Below are 15,310 nucleotides of genomic sequence, written 5' to 3'. Positions count from 1 at the left end.
TTGGTCAAACGGAGTTATCTCCCTTGCGTCAATGACCCTAAAAAGCACCATTATTTCTTTTATGTTCTGTTTCTTTTTTGTTTTTTTTGTTAAGATTTTTTTATTTTAAATTTTTAAGATATATGTTATGCTAGTCGGCTTGCAGTAGAATAATTGTTATTTTGAAAGAAAAAAAAAACACATTAGTAACAAGTTTTCTAGGTGAAGTTGGGAGGGGGAGGGGTCATTCTTTTTGACCAAATTAAATTTCTCTCTATAAATATACTTTATCTTACACAGAATCAGAAGATGAAAAAAACATCAGTTCTCATATCATCAAAGTTAAGTACTGTTTGAATCGGGTTAGTACTTAATGAGTGACCATTTGTGATGACCATGTGGGAGGATGATGCTTGGTAAAAAACATGGTTCATCAACCTTGCTTTTTTTGGGTAACTTTAGTTCATATGCTGCAAACTAACGTTTCCCAAGCATCCGTGTTCTGTGCTAGTTTCTCCAACATATAGGCGGGCAGTCCTGGGAAAGAATCTTTGTTCATGGAATCTCTATTAGATTTAGTTACAGATAGAGAGTGAGGGAAATCGTATGTAGTGGTTGTAGCTAGTCGAATGTTTTTTTGTGAAAGTTTCGTAAGGAGGAACCATAGATTGGGGTTCAGTCCAGCACTTGGCATGAAAATAACGATAAAGCAGAGACAGGCTTGCAACGTTTCTTCTGTAGAAAAGAGGTTGCAGGGAAGAGAAAAGGGCATCATCTTCTAGGTTTTTGACCAAAGTTAATAATTTCTTTTAAAATAGTTTATCTCATAGGATAAATATGACAAAATCACTTTTACACAATAGTTCTCATCAAGGCCAGAGACCACTCGAGGATAAGGGTTAAGAGTGTACAGTAGTCAATTGAACAATATAGTAATCGTTAGTAATGGAAATTTGGTAAATTTGTTAAGTGAAACGACTCATCAAGGACCTGTTTACATTGGACTTGAAGACAACCATATTATAGACAGCTGAAAAGCAGGAAAACGGAAGACAATTCCACAGGCGTGCAGTTCTAAGAAAGAAGCTTTGTTCATGGAATCTACGTTTAGGTTTAGGCACAGATAAAGAGTGGGGGGAATTATTGATAGTGTTTTCAGCTAGACAAGTGTTTCTTGTGAAAGTTTGGCGAGGAGGGGACCATAGATTGAAGCTCAGTTGAACACTTTCCATGAAAATAACAATAAAGCAGAGACAAACTCGCAACATCTCTTCTGTGAGAAAGGGGTTGCAGCGAAGAGAAAAGGACATCTCCTACGAGGCTACGAAGTCTATTTTGAACTCTATCAAGGCATGGCAAGTCCTTTCTAGCAGCTCCTGCCCAGATGTGGCAACATTACTCCATCCTTGGATGTACCTGGCTCTTCTATAAATAGAGAATTGCATCAGCAGTGAGATATCTACTGGATCGATAGAAGGATCCCACCATTTTTCCAGCGACATTGGCAACAGATTTCATGTACATGTTCCATTTAAGATCAGGAGTAAAGATCAAGCCCAGAAGCTTGTCAAAACATGTAGCCTCCCCAAGACAAGAGCTATTCATTTCAATTGATGCCAGATGTTTTTAATTGATCTTAAAGATAGCATAGACTGTCTGTAAAAACTAACTTTGTCAAAGCAGATTGCGGACTAATAGCTCCAAATGCAGCGAGTGTTTAGGCAGCGTCCAACACCTGCTCTAAAAGGTCAACAACACATGAACCAGACTTTTCTTATTCTATCATTCTTACTTAAACCTGCAATTTCAGTCTAAAACCAGATCCACAGTATCCTTCATTAAAACCAGATCCACAGTGTCCTTCATTAAAACCAGATCCACAGTGTCCTTCATTAAAACCAGATCCACAGTGTCCTTCATTAAAACCAGATCCACAGTGTCCTTCATTAAAACCAGATCCACAGTGTCCTTCATTAAAACCAGATCCACAGTGTCCTTCATTAAAACCAGATCCACAGTGTCCTTCATTAAAACCAGATCCACAGTGTCCTTCAGCTTCTTCCCATTATGATCAAATCTCTTGTTTGTTTTGTGTTCATTTTTGGTCTTCCTCTTCTTTTTCATCTGGGGTCCATTGGAGCACCTGCCTGGCAATTCTCTTTGGAGCCTATTTCAAGGCATGCTCGAACCAACCACGACGTCATGTACAGATTATTCATGATACTACCTTTTGGTTAGTGAGGTCTCTGACTTCTTCAGTGGAAGTTTGATTGCTTCATTTTTCTAAGATTCTTGAAATCAAATGCATTTAATTTCCTCTTGGCTGATTTTGAGATGTCACTTCCAGTGTGGATAAAATGTTATAGAATCTTAATTTACATTTAAGGGTGAATTTTATCAGATAGGGAAAATGTATTGATCAAAATACTGCCGAACACAGCCTCAACAGTTTATCAGCAGAACAATGTAGAGGAAGTTGTTCAACAACGTACACAAGAAATTATATTGTTAAGCAAGGTGGGACAATTATTTCAGAGCAAAGGACTGAACAATATATTTTAGCATGTGGGAGATCTTTTTAGATGTGGCCTTGAATTTTACAACTGCCTTTACGACAGTTTTTCCAGTTGGACAATTAAAACACGTTGTAACTCTGAGTAGATAGGAAAATGAATTGATTAACCGACTGATGAACACAGCCTCAACAATAGATATAGATATGGACGTTAGAGTTTAGAGGGTTGATGGTGTCACGCACACATCCAGAATGCAATTAATATTTACAGAAAGTGTCAGAGTTTTTGTTTTCTTTTGTTTCTCTTGTTTTATTTAATTTTTTTAAAACTTGTGAACCAATGCGAATCCTCTTGGTAACCGCCAGTGCGAGAGAGACAATGACATGGTCAGAACAAGAAGACGAAAGCAAAGAAAGAAGCATATGTATAAATGTGATACTACCACCGTTCCTCTCCCCTCCTTAAGTGTTGGAAAGTAGGAGAAAAAGATGAAATAAGTTTATCAGCAAAACAATAGAGAGGAAGTTGTTCACCAGAGTGCACAAAAAATTATATTGTTAAACAAGGTGGGACAGTTATTTTAGGGCAAAGAACTGAACGAGGGATCCATGAATATATTTTAGAGTTACCATGTGGAAGTTTTTTTTTTTTTGTGTGTGTGGCTGTAAATTTTGCGACAGTTTCCAGCTGGATAGTCAAAGACGAATTGTGACCGAGTAGATAGGGAAATGAATTGATCAACTGTTGACGTAGATCTTAATATTCAAAGAATCGATAGTGTCACACACACATCCAGAGTGCAACTAATATTTATAGAAAGTGTCAGAGTTTTTGTTTTCTTTTGTTTTGTATACTTATGAGCCAGTACAGTCCCTTGGTAGTTACCAATGCGTGGGAGATAACGTAATGGCCAGAACAAGAAAACAAAAGAGAAGAAAACTATGGAAACCATATTGGGGTCACCAGTTGTCAAGTGAGGGTAGCACGTGGTCTTATGACGTACTGAAGACATTTCTTCCTCATTCTGTCATTGTTGGATATGGTAAATTCTGAAATAAATATCCATTCTGAATTCCTTTCTTGGAATCAAATGCATCTAAATTCCGCTTTTAACTGATTTTGAGATGCACAGTTTCACTTCCCAAATTTTCCCCACTCTTTATCTGTGCCTAAATCCAAACGTAGATTCCATGAGCAAAGCTCCTTTCTTAGAACTGCACGCCAGTGGAACTCTCTGCCGCTTGCCTGTTTCCCACCTGACTGACTACAATTTGGACGTCTTCAAGTCCAACATAAACAAACTCTTGACAAACCGCCCCCCCCCCCAAGTAAGACACTCTATCAAAACCCCCAATACTAATGATTACTACAATACTATTTCATTGATTACTGTACACGCAATAACCCTTATCCCTGAGTGGCCTTCGGGCCTTGATAAGTGGTGACCCCCATGTAAAAAAAAAAAAAAAAAAAAAAAAAAGTATGGATAAGACATTGTTATAAAATCTCCATTTTGATCCGAGAGTAAATATTATCATTCGTGGATATGGTAAATTCTGAAACAAATATCCTTTCCAAAATCTTTGTATAGTTTTTCTTTGAATTTCAGATGTAAGAAGAGCTATGTGACATTGGAGAGTACCAAAATCAAAAAGGCGGCGCCATCTACATCAAAAAAGGAACCAAAGGCAACGAAGGGCAAGAAGAATGAAACATCCAAAAAGTTTATTGACGAAAATAAGTTTCAACATTATTTTCAGTTCACGTGCAATATTAAGACAATCAAGCCTCACCAGGTAAGTGTCGGACGGACTTTCAAGTCCAACGTTTCGGACGATGTAACATCCATTTGTTTCAAACTTGAGAAGCTTTATGTTGAATTCTCAGAACCTATACGGAATTTCAAACTAAATCCTTTTATTTTAATCCATGGAGGTAGATTGTTCTTTTTCTGTCAGGCATGATCAGGTAAAAGTGTTAATTATTATTTTTGTTACATCGGTTGAAATGTGAATATGAAAACCTAGATTAGAATACGTTTCTGCATTTTTGAGATGAAGATTGGTGGTTTCAATTGAATTCGTCGGACTACTGTTCTCATCTTGAATGTCATTTTCACAACATTTCGGTTGATGTAACCTCCAACCTTCTTCAGGTGCATTTTGTTGAACTCTGGAGTCTTTCTGTGTAATTTGGAAATCTGTATGGAATTTCGAACGGAACCCCTTTATTTACTTCATGGGGTTAGTATACTCTCATTCCGTCAGCCATGACTGGATAGAGGTCCTAAGTAATGTGCAAGGACCCATAGAGTACTTTGAAAAATTCAATTGTAAAAGTTCAATCCTCTGTGTGGGCAACTGGAAAATACAATTGTGAATCCCTGGCAAATTAAAAAAAACTCTTTTTTTTTTTTTTTTTTTTTTACAAAGGAATCACCACTTATCAAGGCCCAGAGGCCACTCAAGGATAAGGGTTAAAGAGTGTACATTGGTCGAAAGGACAATATCATAGTAATCGATAGAAGTGTAAATTTGGTAAATTGGATTACTAAATTTTTAAAAAGGTTATTTTACTGCCTCTACCTACACGGTGTTGCCCGGGATGCAGTGAAGTCATTTTAGATATTTTCATTTTTATTTGTTTCTATAGAAGGTAGACAACTCTGATTATATTATTCAATCTAAAATAATTGCTTTCACTGATTTTTATTTTTAGGTGAAAAGGTTTCATATTAGCAGTCATGCTGACCAGACTAAGTGATTTTTTTAAAATAAATTGTAACAAGATACACTTTTATATTGCCAATAACATGGTACAACAATAACAAATGAAAATTGGCTAGTCAGAATTAAGTTTTGATTTTGTCATATTAGTACAAGCATAGCTAAAATAATGTAAAAGGGAACAACTCGTTTTTAAGTTTAATAAAATAGGAGTTGTCTCCCTTACAACTAAAATTTTATTTCTTTTTCTGTATATGTTTTTAAACTATCTCAGACAACACGGAATAGGTACAGCTAATTTTTTTTTTATATAAAATATCAAATTAAAACGCTGAAAGATGTCATTAAAATTAGATTTGAAAAAAAAAAAGTTTTGGTGATTAGAAACATCAGCAGATATCTTCTTTTTTTTTTTTTTTAATTAGTTGTGGCATAGATTTATTTCTGTTTCTGTATGTTTCACCACATTCTGGTAGTTTATGGAAGCTGCCAGAATATGCTGTGCCAACATTCATGGAAAAACGGGTTGCTAATTACTACTGATGGTGCGATTCTGTTATTTTTCTCAATTCCGATTCCTTGTAAAACTCTAAATTTTTAACAGTAAATTTGTTATTCGTTCCCGATTACCGTAAAAACATGTGAAGTATGCAAATATATTTTTAAACGTGAAAATTATTGTTTTTAAAAACAAAAAAAAAAATTTCCATTTTTTGAATGGAAAAATTTTTTTGAAACGAAAACAAATTTTTTGTCTTTGTTTGAAAAAAAACGAACAAATTTTTGTTTTGGATGAAAAAAGTCAAATCAATTTATTTTCAAAAAATTGCGAAAAATTAAAAGTTTTTAAAATTGAAACAAAATTTGATCCATTTTTTTTATCCCGCATTCGTTTTGATTTTTTTATTGAAAAAATTTGGTTTTCAAATTATTTGCAAGACAAATTTGTTTTGATTTAAATTTAAAAAAAATTAATTCGATGAAAAAAGAAAAAAAATTTTATGATTTTAATTTCAACAATGGGAAAGATGATCTACAGATTTTAATTTTACTGGTAAAATCAATAAATATTTATTATTTTATCATTATGACCAGCAGTGGAAGATTTTGCATTAAATAAATTCAAATAAAAAAGACAAAAGAATGGTTTTTGGCATAGGAAAATAGGCATAAATTTTTACAATTCTGATGCTGATTTTGGATACCCCTAAAAGTTCTAACTTTTCTGATTCTCGAGTCTAATAAATCGTCCCAACACTAATAAATATATAAGTGCCGCCATTACACCAATCCCCCTTCCCACTTTCCCATATTTCTGTTTTAATGTTATAGTTTTTATCTTTTCTTCAGATATTGGCTATCAATCGAGGAGAGACGAATAAGATCCTCTCCGTTAAGATCGTCATTCCTGAAAATGTCAAGCGGTTGTACACTATCTTCTGTTCTCAAAAATGGATCCGTCCAAATGCTACCAATCCAGTCCGGGTGCTTATTGAAGAGTGCATTTCGGATGCTTACGACCGGCTCGTAGCACCACAAATGTCGCGACAAATTAGGTACGTGTGCTAAAAGAAAAAATGGTGTCCAGCAAAAAAGGTTGAGAATAAATCATCTAGAAATACAATTCAACTGTTTTTGAAATTTGGTGCTTGTGCATTATAAGTCACTATCTAAAAAAGTTTTTTTTTTTAATTTACTAGCTTAAAATAAGTTTCCAGACTTCTTTGTACAGGCATTTAAAATTGTTGTAGACACTTGAAAATTGAGTAAGTTTAGAAATCTAAGAGGACAGCTCAACAAGAACTTGTTTACATTAAACTTGAAAACAACCAGACTATAGTTAGCTGGGAAGCAGTCCTGCAGATGGGTAGTTCTAGGATGTTACTCTAGGCCGGGTTAACTTGTGTTTTTACTTGTAAACAACTATTTGCCAGTGACAATTTTAAATGTGATTATTTGTTTAAAATGAATCCGAATACCCTAAAACTCAACTTTTTAATTGTAAGTTTTCATTTGGTAAAAATATAAATCCAAATTTTGGTTAAATCGTTTTATTAAAAAAAAAAAAAAACAGTTGAATAAACGTATTCTCCATAAAAAAAATCAATCTTGGTCGCAAATAAATAACTTATTATTTATTTATTTATTTTTTAAAATAAAAATGCTAATCCAAAGATTGAACTTGCATAAATATATATAAAAAAATGCAGTCTTGGTCGCAAAATTCCGCTCGAACATGTCAAGGTGAAGGTTAAACCGGTGCCACCCAAAATCTATCCTTTTCTGAGTGAAGCCGGCCAGGGTCCTTATTCCCTACTTCGTCCAAATGTTACATGATAAGGGCTGTCCCCTTCTCGTGTAAGTAAGAAGGCAGACTAGATAAGTGAAATAATATTAGGGAAAGGCTAGAATCGAACTCTGTGGGCAAATGGATAATTGAAATCCTAGGAATGCAGTCCATTGTTAATTCTTTTAAAAATAACTAAATATTATTTATGTTGGGGGGGGGGGGAAGCGATTGTCCATTCTTTTAGAATAACTGGATATTAAATATGTCAGTTAAAAGAATGGACAATGCGAGTTTATAAATTAAAAATAGGTTAGATATTGAACAATTAAAATTGAGGATTCTTTGTTTGTCAAAAGTGTGTTTGGACGGACATGTGTAGAAAACGTGATATAGTCACGTTGGTCGACAGTACACTTCTGACGTCATAAACAAAAGAATTTCTCAGTATATTGAATCGGAGGGTTCGAAGTTAGGAAATTGATTAGAGAGAGAATCACACATATATATATGGGTTGTCTGTGTGCGTGTGTGTATATTCATGTATATATATGACAGCCCCTTTAAGAAATCTGTTTCTTATCGTTGAGCACTTTCAGTTGAATTAAAAAGTCGGTCAATTTAGCTCTTATGCGTAGATCATCGTATAACGATTTGATCACTGTCTGTCTGACGTAATGAACATTTAAATTAAAATGTTTAAAATTCAACGCTATTTCACACGGTTAATGGTAGCCGAATGGATACGGCCTCCGCTAATCGAGCCAGAGATGTCTCGTGTCGCGGGGTTCGAATCGTTCGACTGGTAGTAATCGTGACACCCTGCACTGAAGAATCCCGAAAGGATGAAACACTAGTGTCTGTAGGTATTTAATTATTATCGTAAAAAAAATAATTATATATATATATATATATGTAAACATCTGTATAAATAAAGATATATATATATGTGTGTGTGTTAGTGTGTGTTTTCGTTTGCATTAATCTGTAGGGAAATGAGAGTATAATATATAGTTCCGCGTTTCCCTTTTACTTATGTAAGAACAATTTACATGTTTATTTCAATGACCAGTATACACTGATTTGATTTTCCATCGATACTTGCCGTTTAAGAAATAATCCAGCTCATGCATTAACATACACTATATAGATCCGATGATATAGTTTATAATGTTAAACTTTATGATTTCACCTTGCTATGACTTAATTTTATGCAGTCGTAATTTGTGTAGAACAATTATGTATATGAAATAGCTGATAATTCTAGAAGATAAACCTTATAAGCGTTGTGCAGTTAACATTCTATGTTCTATAGTATACATATATATATATATATATATATATATATTTATTTACCAGTGGTGAAAAAAAAAAAAAAAAAAAAAAAAAAAAACCGGACTAAAGTGCTCAATGTGTAGTCAGAGCAGTATATAGGAAATTTATTACTGTGAGTCCAGAATGAGTTTACAAATTGTTTCAACTAGAGGAAAATCTTCAAAGAGAGGAAAAATCCAACTAGCATCATCAGAATTCATATATATATATATATATATATATATACAAAAATATATATATTTCTCAATATATTGAATCTGAGGGTTCGAAGTTAAGAAGTTGATTAGAGAGAGAATCAGAGAAGATCTCACACAGTGATAGAGTCAGTTGGAGACTGGGAGCCTCTTAGAGGCGAAGGGTAGGAGAGAGACCATGTAGTTGTACAGGTTTGAATTCCTGACATCATCAATCGGTCGGTTGAAGAGTAAAGAAGTCATGTCTATTTTGTAACTGTTGTCTTTCGTGTCATCTTTACAACCGAAAGGTAATGTGTTTTGTATAGTCATCTGTAAATGAACTTTGTATAACACCGTCCCCTCTCAAGTAATGTGCCTCCTCCATCATAAGTGAAGTATCTCCCGTCCTCTGTGTTAACAAGAACTCTTGTATAAATGTCTGAGCTCCGTATTAATATTATGAAGTCTCCAAAAATCGTTCACAGTCGTCATCATTGTAACGTAAGTGCATATAAATGTCACTCCCTCAGTATTGTCATTATCATGCCCTGTTCTGAGTCTTCCGTTATACATGTCTCCAATATGTACCCCCGATGCAACACAAATCTAGGAAGTTTTTAGTCAAACTCGTAAACCCGTACAGAATTTCAAACTGCACCCCCTTATTTAAACTAGCTCTTTTACATGTCGATATAAATGAAATACGACTTAAGATGCCACATCTGGGGTGTTGCTCCTAAAAGCACCCATTTCCTGCCTTGGTAGGGTGTTACATAGGTGAGGAGGATATCTTTTTCTTTTTTTTTTTTTTTTTTACATAAGAGTCACTACTTATCAAGGCCCAGAGGCCACTCAAGGATAAGGGTTAAAGAGTGTACAGTATCAGAATCATGAAAATTTGGTAAATTTGTTTTACTTAAGTGGAACAGCTCATCAAGAACTTGTTTACATTGGACTTGAACGTGTAAATTGAGTCATGTTGTATATAGCCACGTATCAACTGCGACATGTAGACGTATGTTATACAGCGGGGTATCACACGGGGATATATTACGGTTCGTATTTACATAAAGGGGTCATATTTTATAAGAAGAAGAATATAGATGCTTCATACTTTTTCTGTCTTCAGTGCTGCGCTCTGCAATGAAACATGCAACGACCAACACCATAATGGATTTTTTCTTTTGTAAAACCACAGAACAACACTTAATATTCTTAAAATATAAATTTATTTCAGCTGTCTCAGTGGTCTTCACAAGGAGTCTACATTACATGCCTACATTCTAGCCCTGCTTCCCGGTCTTGAATACGTCTGTTCATTTTCGTGACCAAACTCAAACTTTTTAATCTAATCATCTTGATCTCTTGGTTTGTTTGTTTTTGTTTTCAGGTTATTTAATGCCGAATCCTGTTATTTTGAAGAAAAATTTTTAATAGAATATATGTTTTTTTTTTTTTTTTTTTCAAGTCTGTTTCTATTTAACCCGTAGTTGGGATCCTAACAGATACTACCACTCCGGATCAGAGTGGACCTGGGAGCAATGGGAAATTAAGGTTTGGCTTCACACTCCCCAAAGCCCGCAAACTGGGGCCTCACCATCAGATATAGTTTACGGTCATATCCAGAACCTTTGATCTCTTAACCTGTCAGTTCTGTTAGGTCATCATCAAAAGCACACGTCTTCTAACGTGTGACCTCTGTCATGTACGCAAATGCTGAAGGTCATTTTGTTTATTAACTTAGCTAATTTATGTAAACATCTTCAGCTAAACAATAAATAACTCCCAATCTAAACTATTTTAACAATATCAATGGATAGATAGATAGATAGATAGGTAGATAGATTGATAATAACTAATTTAACTTTTAACGATGTTGTTATCTAACAAGGGTACAAAACTGTCTTCAAAATTTAGCGAAAGATCAGGGAGGCATTGCAAAAACTCAAATTTGCTTAAAAATGATCTTCCGTATAAAAATTAAGCTACGTGATTTTTGGTGTACAATATTTTCTTTCCGTCATGGGTACATATACCATACGGATTTCTTTACTTTTTGTGTTTGCATATGGGGTGGATTCTGGAAAAAATACCAATGAGTACTTACAAAGAAAAGAAACGCGTCCAATTTTCTTTTTTCCTTTTTCTTTTTCAAGGTCTGATTTAACAAAGAATGCCGAAAAAGCTTCGATTGATGTTTTCTGTTCAAATCTAAAGAATCGCTTGTTGGTATCAACAGTAAAACACAAGGTTGTGCTGGCACTTGATCCCGGTTTTTTCCACGGCTGTAAATTAGCCGTTATCTCAAAAACAGGTAAGATTGCAGACTAATTGTATTTATAAATCAAATCAATTTCTTTCCAAACTAAATCTAAAAGTTTTGTTAGGACTAGTTATAAGGTTATAAAAAAATAGTTTGTTTCAAATTTTGTCAAAGTATTCTGATATTTAATTGTCATTCCGAAAGACAATTTTGATTGTCTTTCGGAATGTTTTTCTAATTTTTTTTTTTTATAAGGCATATTGCCACTTGGACGTAAGGAGCTACTAATTGGGATCATGTTTAGAGGAGATGAACAAGATGTTGGTTCACATTACATTTAAACTTCTGCAGGTAATAGGAAGGGAATTCCAAAGTCTAGCAGCCCAAGGGAAGAAGCTATTTGAGTAAGAAGGCTTTCCGACATCTAGTGACCTCTATAGTAAAGGGGTGGAACTTTGTTGCTAAACGTGTTTGTCAGGAATACATGTATGTATTGGAAGTGTGGAACAATCGTTGATCCTCATTCAATCCCGGGCAACATCGGTTCTCCCTGCACTGTCAACTAAGCTCCAAGCTCTGTCCCATCACCGTAATTTTACATCCTTGTTCCTGTTTTAATAAGTAGGTTAATGAAATGTGCTTTGATGAACTCATCCCACTTGTACCCCCTTCCCTTGACATACAATGTCACACCGTCAATATTTGCAACAGAGAGGAAACTTTCAGGTCATCATAACAAGGCAATTTGCAACCCCCTCTGATCCATTCAGGTAGAATGGAAAACATAATTTCATTTTTTCACTGATTTAGTTTTATGTTGCACTAGTAGGGAGAACTAATGTTGCCCGGGATTGACATCGAAATCCGTGAAATCGCCCATTCGTCAATATCTGTAACTGAGAGATAAATTTTTTAGGTTATGAATGCATAAGTTCAGTCAGCATAACAATGCACTTTGTAGTCCCCTCTGAGACAGAATAAAAAAATAGGAGGCATTACTTTTGGAACACCCCTCGTATGCAACAGTAAAGCACCCAACTGACTTTGATGTGTTTTTATTTTTGTTTTTTGCAGGAAATGTACTTTATACGGACATTTTGTACCTGAACAGTTCTAAACCCAACAGCAAAGTCTCCGAAGAAGAGAAACTTTCGGGTATTATTAGCAAATACAGGTAAATCTTACTCGTTTATAATTAACTAGCAGGGTTACCCGATGTTGCTCGGGGCCATAAAAAAACAAAAACAAAATAGAAGCGGTTAAAAAAAAGTGTGTAACATCTTCATATTAAAACTTCTCTCTCTTTTCCTCTCTCTTTCTATTTCCTTTTTCTCTTTATTCCTCATTTTTCTACATCCCTCCTTTACATTTCTAAATTTTTGAGATGAGGATTGGTTATTCGTATTATTTGGATTCTTCGTACTACTGTTCTCATCTTGAGTGTCATTTTCACAACGTTTCGGTCAATGTAACCTCCGACCTTCTTCAGGTGTATCCAGGTTTAGGTTTAGGCACAGATAAAGAGTGAGGGAAATTATTGATAGTGGTTTCAGCTAGACGTGTGTTTTTCATGAAAGTTTGGTGAGGGGAGACCATAGATTGGAGCTCAGACGAGCACTTGCTATGGAAATAACGATAAAACGACAGGATCGCAACATCCCTTCTGTGGGAGAGAGGTTGCAGGGAAGAGATAGGGCATCGCCCACTAGTCTACAAAGTCTATTTTGTACTCTGTCAAGGCAGGATAGGCTGTTTTTAGCAGCTCCTGCCCAGATGTGGCAGCACTACTCCATCCTTGGATGTACTTGGCTTTTAATAAGATAGAGAATTGCATCAGCAGTGAAATAGCTACTAGAGCGGTAGAAGGATCGCACCATTTTTCCAACGACCTTGGCAACTTAAAGGAATAAACAATAAGATGGTCAACATCTTGAAAGTTGGAATATAGACTTTTGTTATTTTTTGTCATATGCTCTGTAGTTACATCGAGCTTCATAAATTAAACGATTGATATAAATAAAAGCTGAAATATAATTGAATAAACATACTTTTCCATAAATATATTAAAAACTCGGTTCTTATCGTTGAGCACGTTACAGTTGAAATAACGTCGGTCACTGTAGCTCGCAGGCACAGATCATGATGTTATAATCATTAAATCACTTTGACAGCCGTTAAGACATTCAAAAATAAATGTTTAAATTTCAAAGATATTTCCCACGGTTAAGGTTGGCCGAGATGATTTGTTCCTTGCTAATAGAGTAAGAGATGACTTCATTGCCGGGTTCGAATCTCCCGACCGGCAGTAATAGTATCACCTCGCACTGATGATTCCCGAAAGGTATTTAATAATTATTATAGTAAATAATAATTATATATATTTTTTTTTTTTCGTCCAGAAACAGACTGTTTCACATGTTGAGTTTCTTCTATCTTGATATATATATATATATATATATATATAAATATATATCTATATAAAGAATCTATCCATATTCTTTAATCAATCTGATATATATATATATATATATTAAAATTTGTGTTTACATAAGCAGTAATTTGTTGCTACACAGTCATGAGCATGTTTCGGCCTTCTAGTATTTAGTAACTAGAGACCTCTTCAGGCATCAACGCTTATTTTCGGAAGCGGAATTCTTAATTAAGAATTCCGCTTTCGAAAATAAGTATTTAGTAACTGAATACTAGAAGACTGAAACAAGCTCATGACTGTGTAGCAACAAATTACTGCTTATGTAAAGACAAATTGAAAATGTAACCTGGTCTACTTCCGTATTGAGCACTCTTGTATTAACCTCGTTATATTTCACTGGTTACCCTACCTTTGAAAAAGAGCAACCTCAAATTATATATATATATATATATATATATATATATATATATATATATATATATATTAAAAATTTTATTACATTTTAAAAATAATATATATATATATATATATATATATATATATATATTCATCCAGAGAGAGACTGTTTCACAGTTCTTCAGTGTGGCTAGACAAGCAGGTACCTCAAAACCGGGATCAAAACTCAACTGTCATGCTGGCAGTTGGCGTTTCTAACCCTTAGGATATCATCCCGTACCTGCTGAATGTAAGCAAAACGTTACTGTAAACATTGTTAATTGCATGAGAGCTCAAATTGTTATTACCTAATGAGCAATACCTTGATAGCTGTGGCAGTTGGTGATTCTATATGATCTGTCATTTTCTTGTTTTGTAGCTGTGAAATTATTGCCATTGGTAATGGAACTGCTTGTCGAGAAACGGAAACCAAAGTAGCAAAACTAATAAAATCAAAACATTTTGGTGGCACGAAAGTTTGTTACTGGTAAGTTTTTTTTTTGTTTTTTTTTTTACACAGTGATCACCACTTATCAAGGCCCGGAAGCCACTCAGGGATAGGGGTCATTGCAAGTACATTACGTTAGTGTGTTATCTTCTCTTTTTTTTTATAACTTGTTTTTTTTTTATATATAATGTTAGTTAATCTATGTTCATTGAGCGGTGTTGATACAGTACCTGGGTATGTCGATTTCTGTCTTTATTTAGCTTCCATTGCTTTATAGTTAGTATGAAGAAAAATATTTTAAATATTATGGAAAAAAAAAATAGGCATCTTAGTATTTGCATGAGAGAGTGAGTATGATGAATTTCCATATTTTCATTGGCAAAAAAAAAATAAAATGGTGCTTATTTAGAATTACACTTATTTAAAAAAAAAAATAAAATGGTGCTTATTTAGAATTACACTTATTTAAAAAAAAAAATAAAATGGTGCTTATTTAGAATTACACTTATTTAAAAAAAAATAAAATGGTGCTTATTTAGAATTACACTTATTTAAAAAAAAAAAGCAAAAATATAGAAAAATCTTTGTAATTTATGTACTCATCACAGAATGAAGATTCCAAAAATCACATAAATTGATAAACTACGGTAGAACCCCGGGATACAGCATTAATTTGTTCTGGGTTTGGGATTATAAGGTGAAATCACTGTATGG

The 15,310-nt window shown here is 34.2% G+C and overlaps 1 protein-coding gene across 1 annotated transcript in view; it reads left to right on the top strand.

Moving 5' to 3' along the window:
* Positions 1-15,310, top strand: part of LOC145266575 (S1 RNA-binding domain-containing protein 1-like) — a 444,676-nt gene that overhangs the window by 23,026 nt on the left and 406,340 nt on the right. The window contains exons 6-10 of the mRNA XM_080122415.1: positions 4,105-4,291; positions 6,572-6,777; positions 11,176-11,333; positions 12,357-12,456; positions 14,528-14,635. Of these exons, the coding sequence (XP_079978541.1) occupies positions 4,105-4,291; positions 6,572-6,777; positions 11,176-11,333; positions 12,357-12,456; positions 14,528-14,635 (759 nt within the window). The remainder of the gene's footprint in view (positions 1-4,104; positions 4,292-6,571; positions 6,778-11,175; positions 11,334-12,356; positions 12,457-14,527; positions 14,636-15,310) is intronic.

Source organism: Euprymna scolopes, chromosome 41 (assembly GCF_053919585.1).
Source record: "Euprymna scolopes isolate OS-2025 chromosome 41, ASM5391958v1, whole genome shotgun sequence".
Lineage (NCBI taxonomy): Eukaryota > Metazoa > Mollusca > Cephalopoda > Sepiida > Sepiolidae > Euprymna > Euprymna scolopes.
This window is presented reverse-complemented; position numbering and strand designations above follow the sequence as displayed.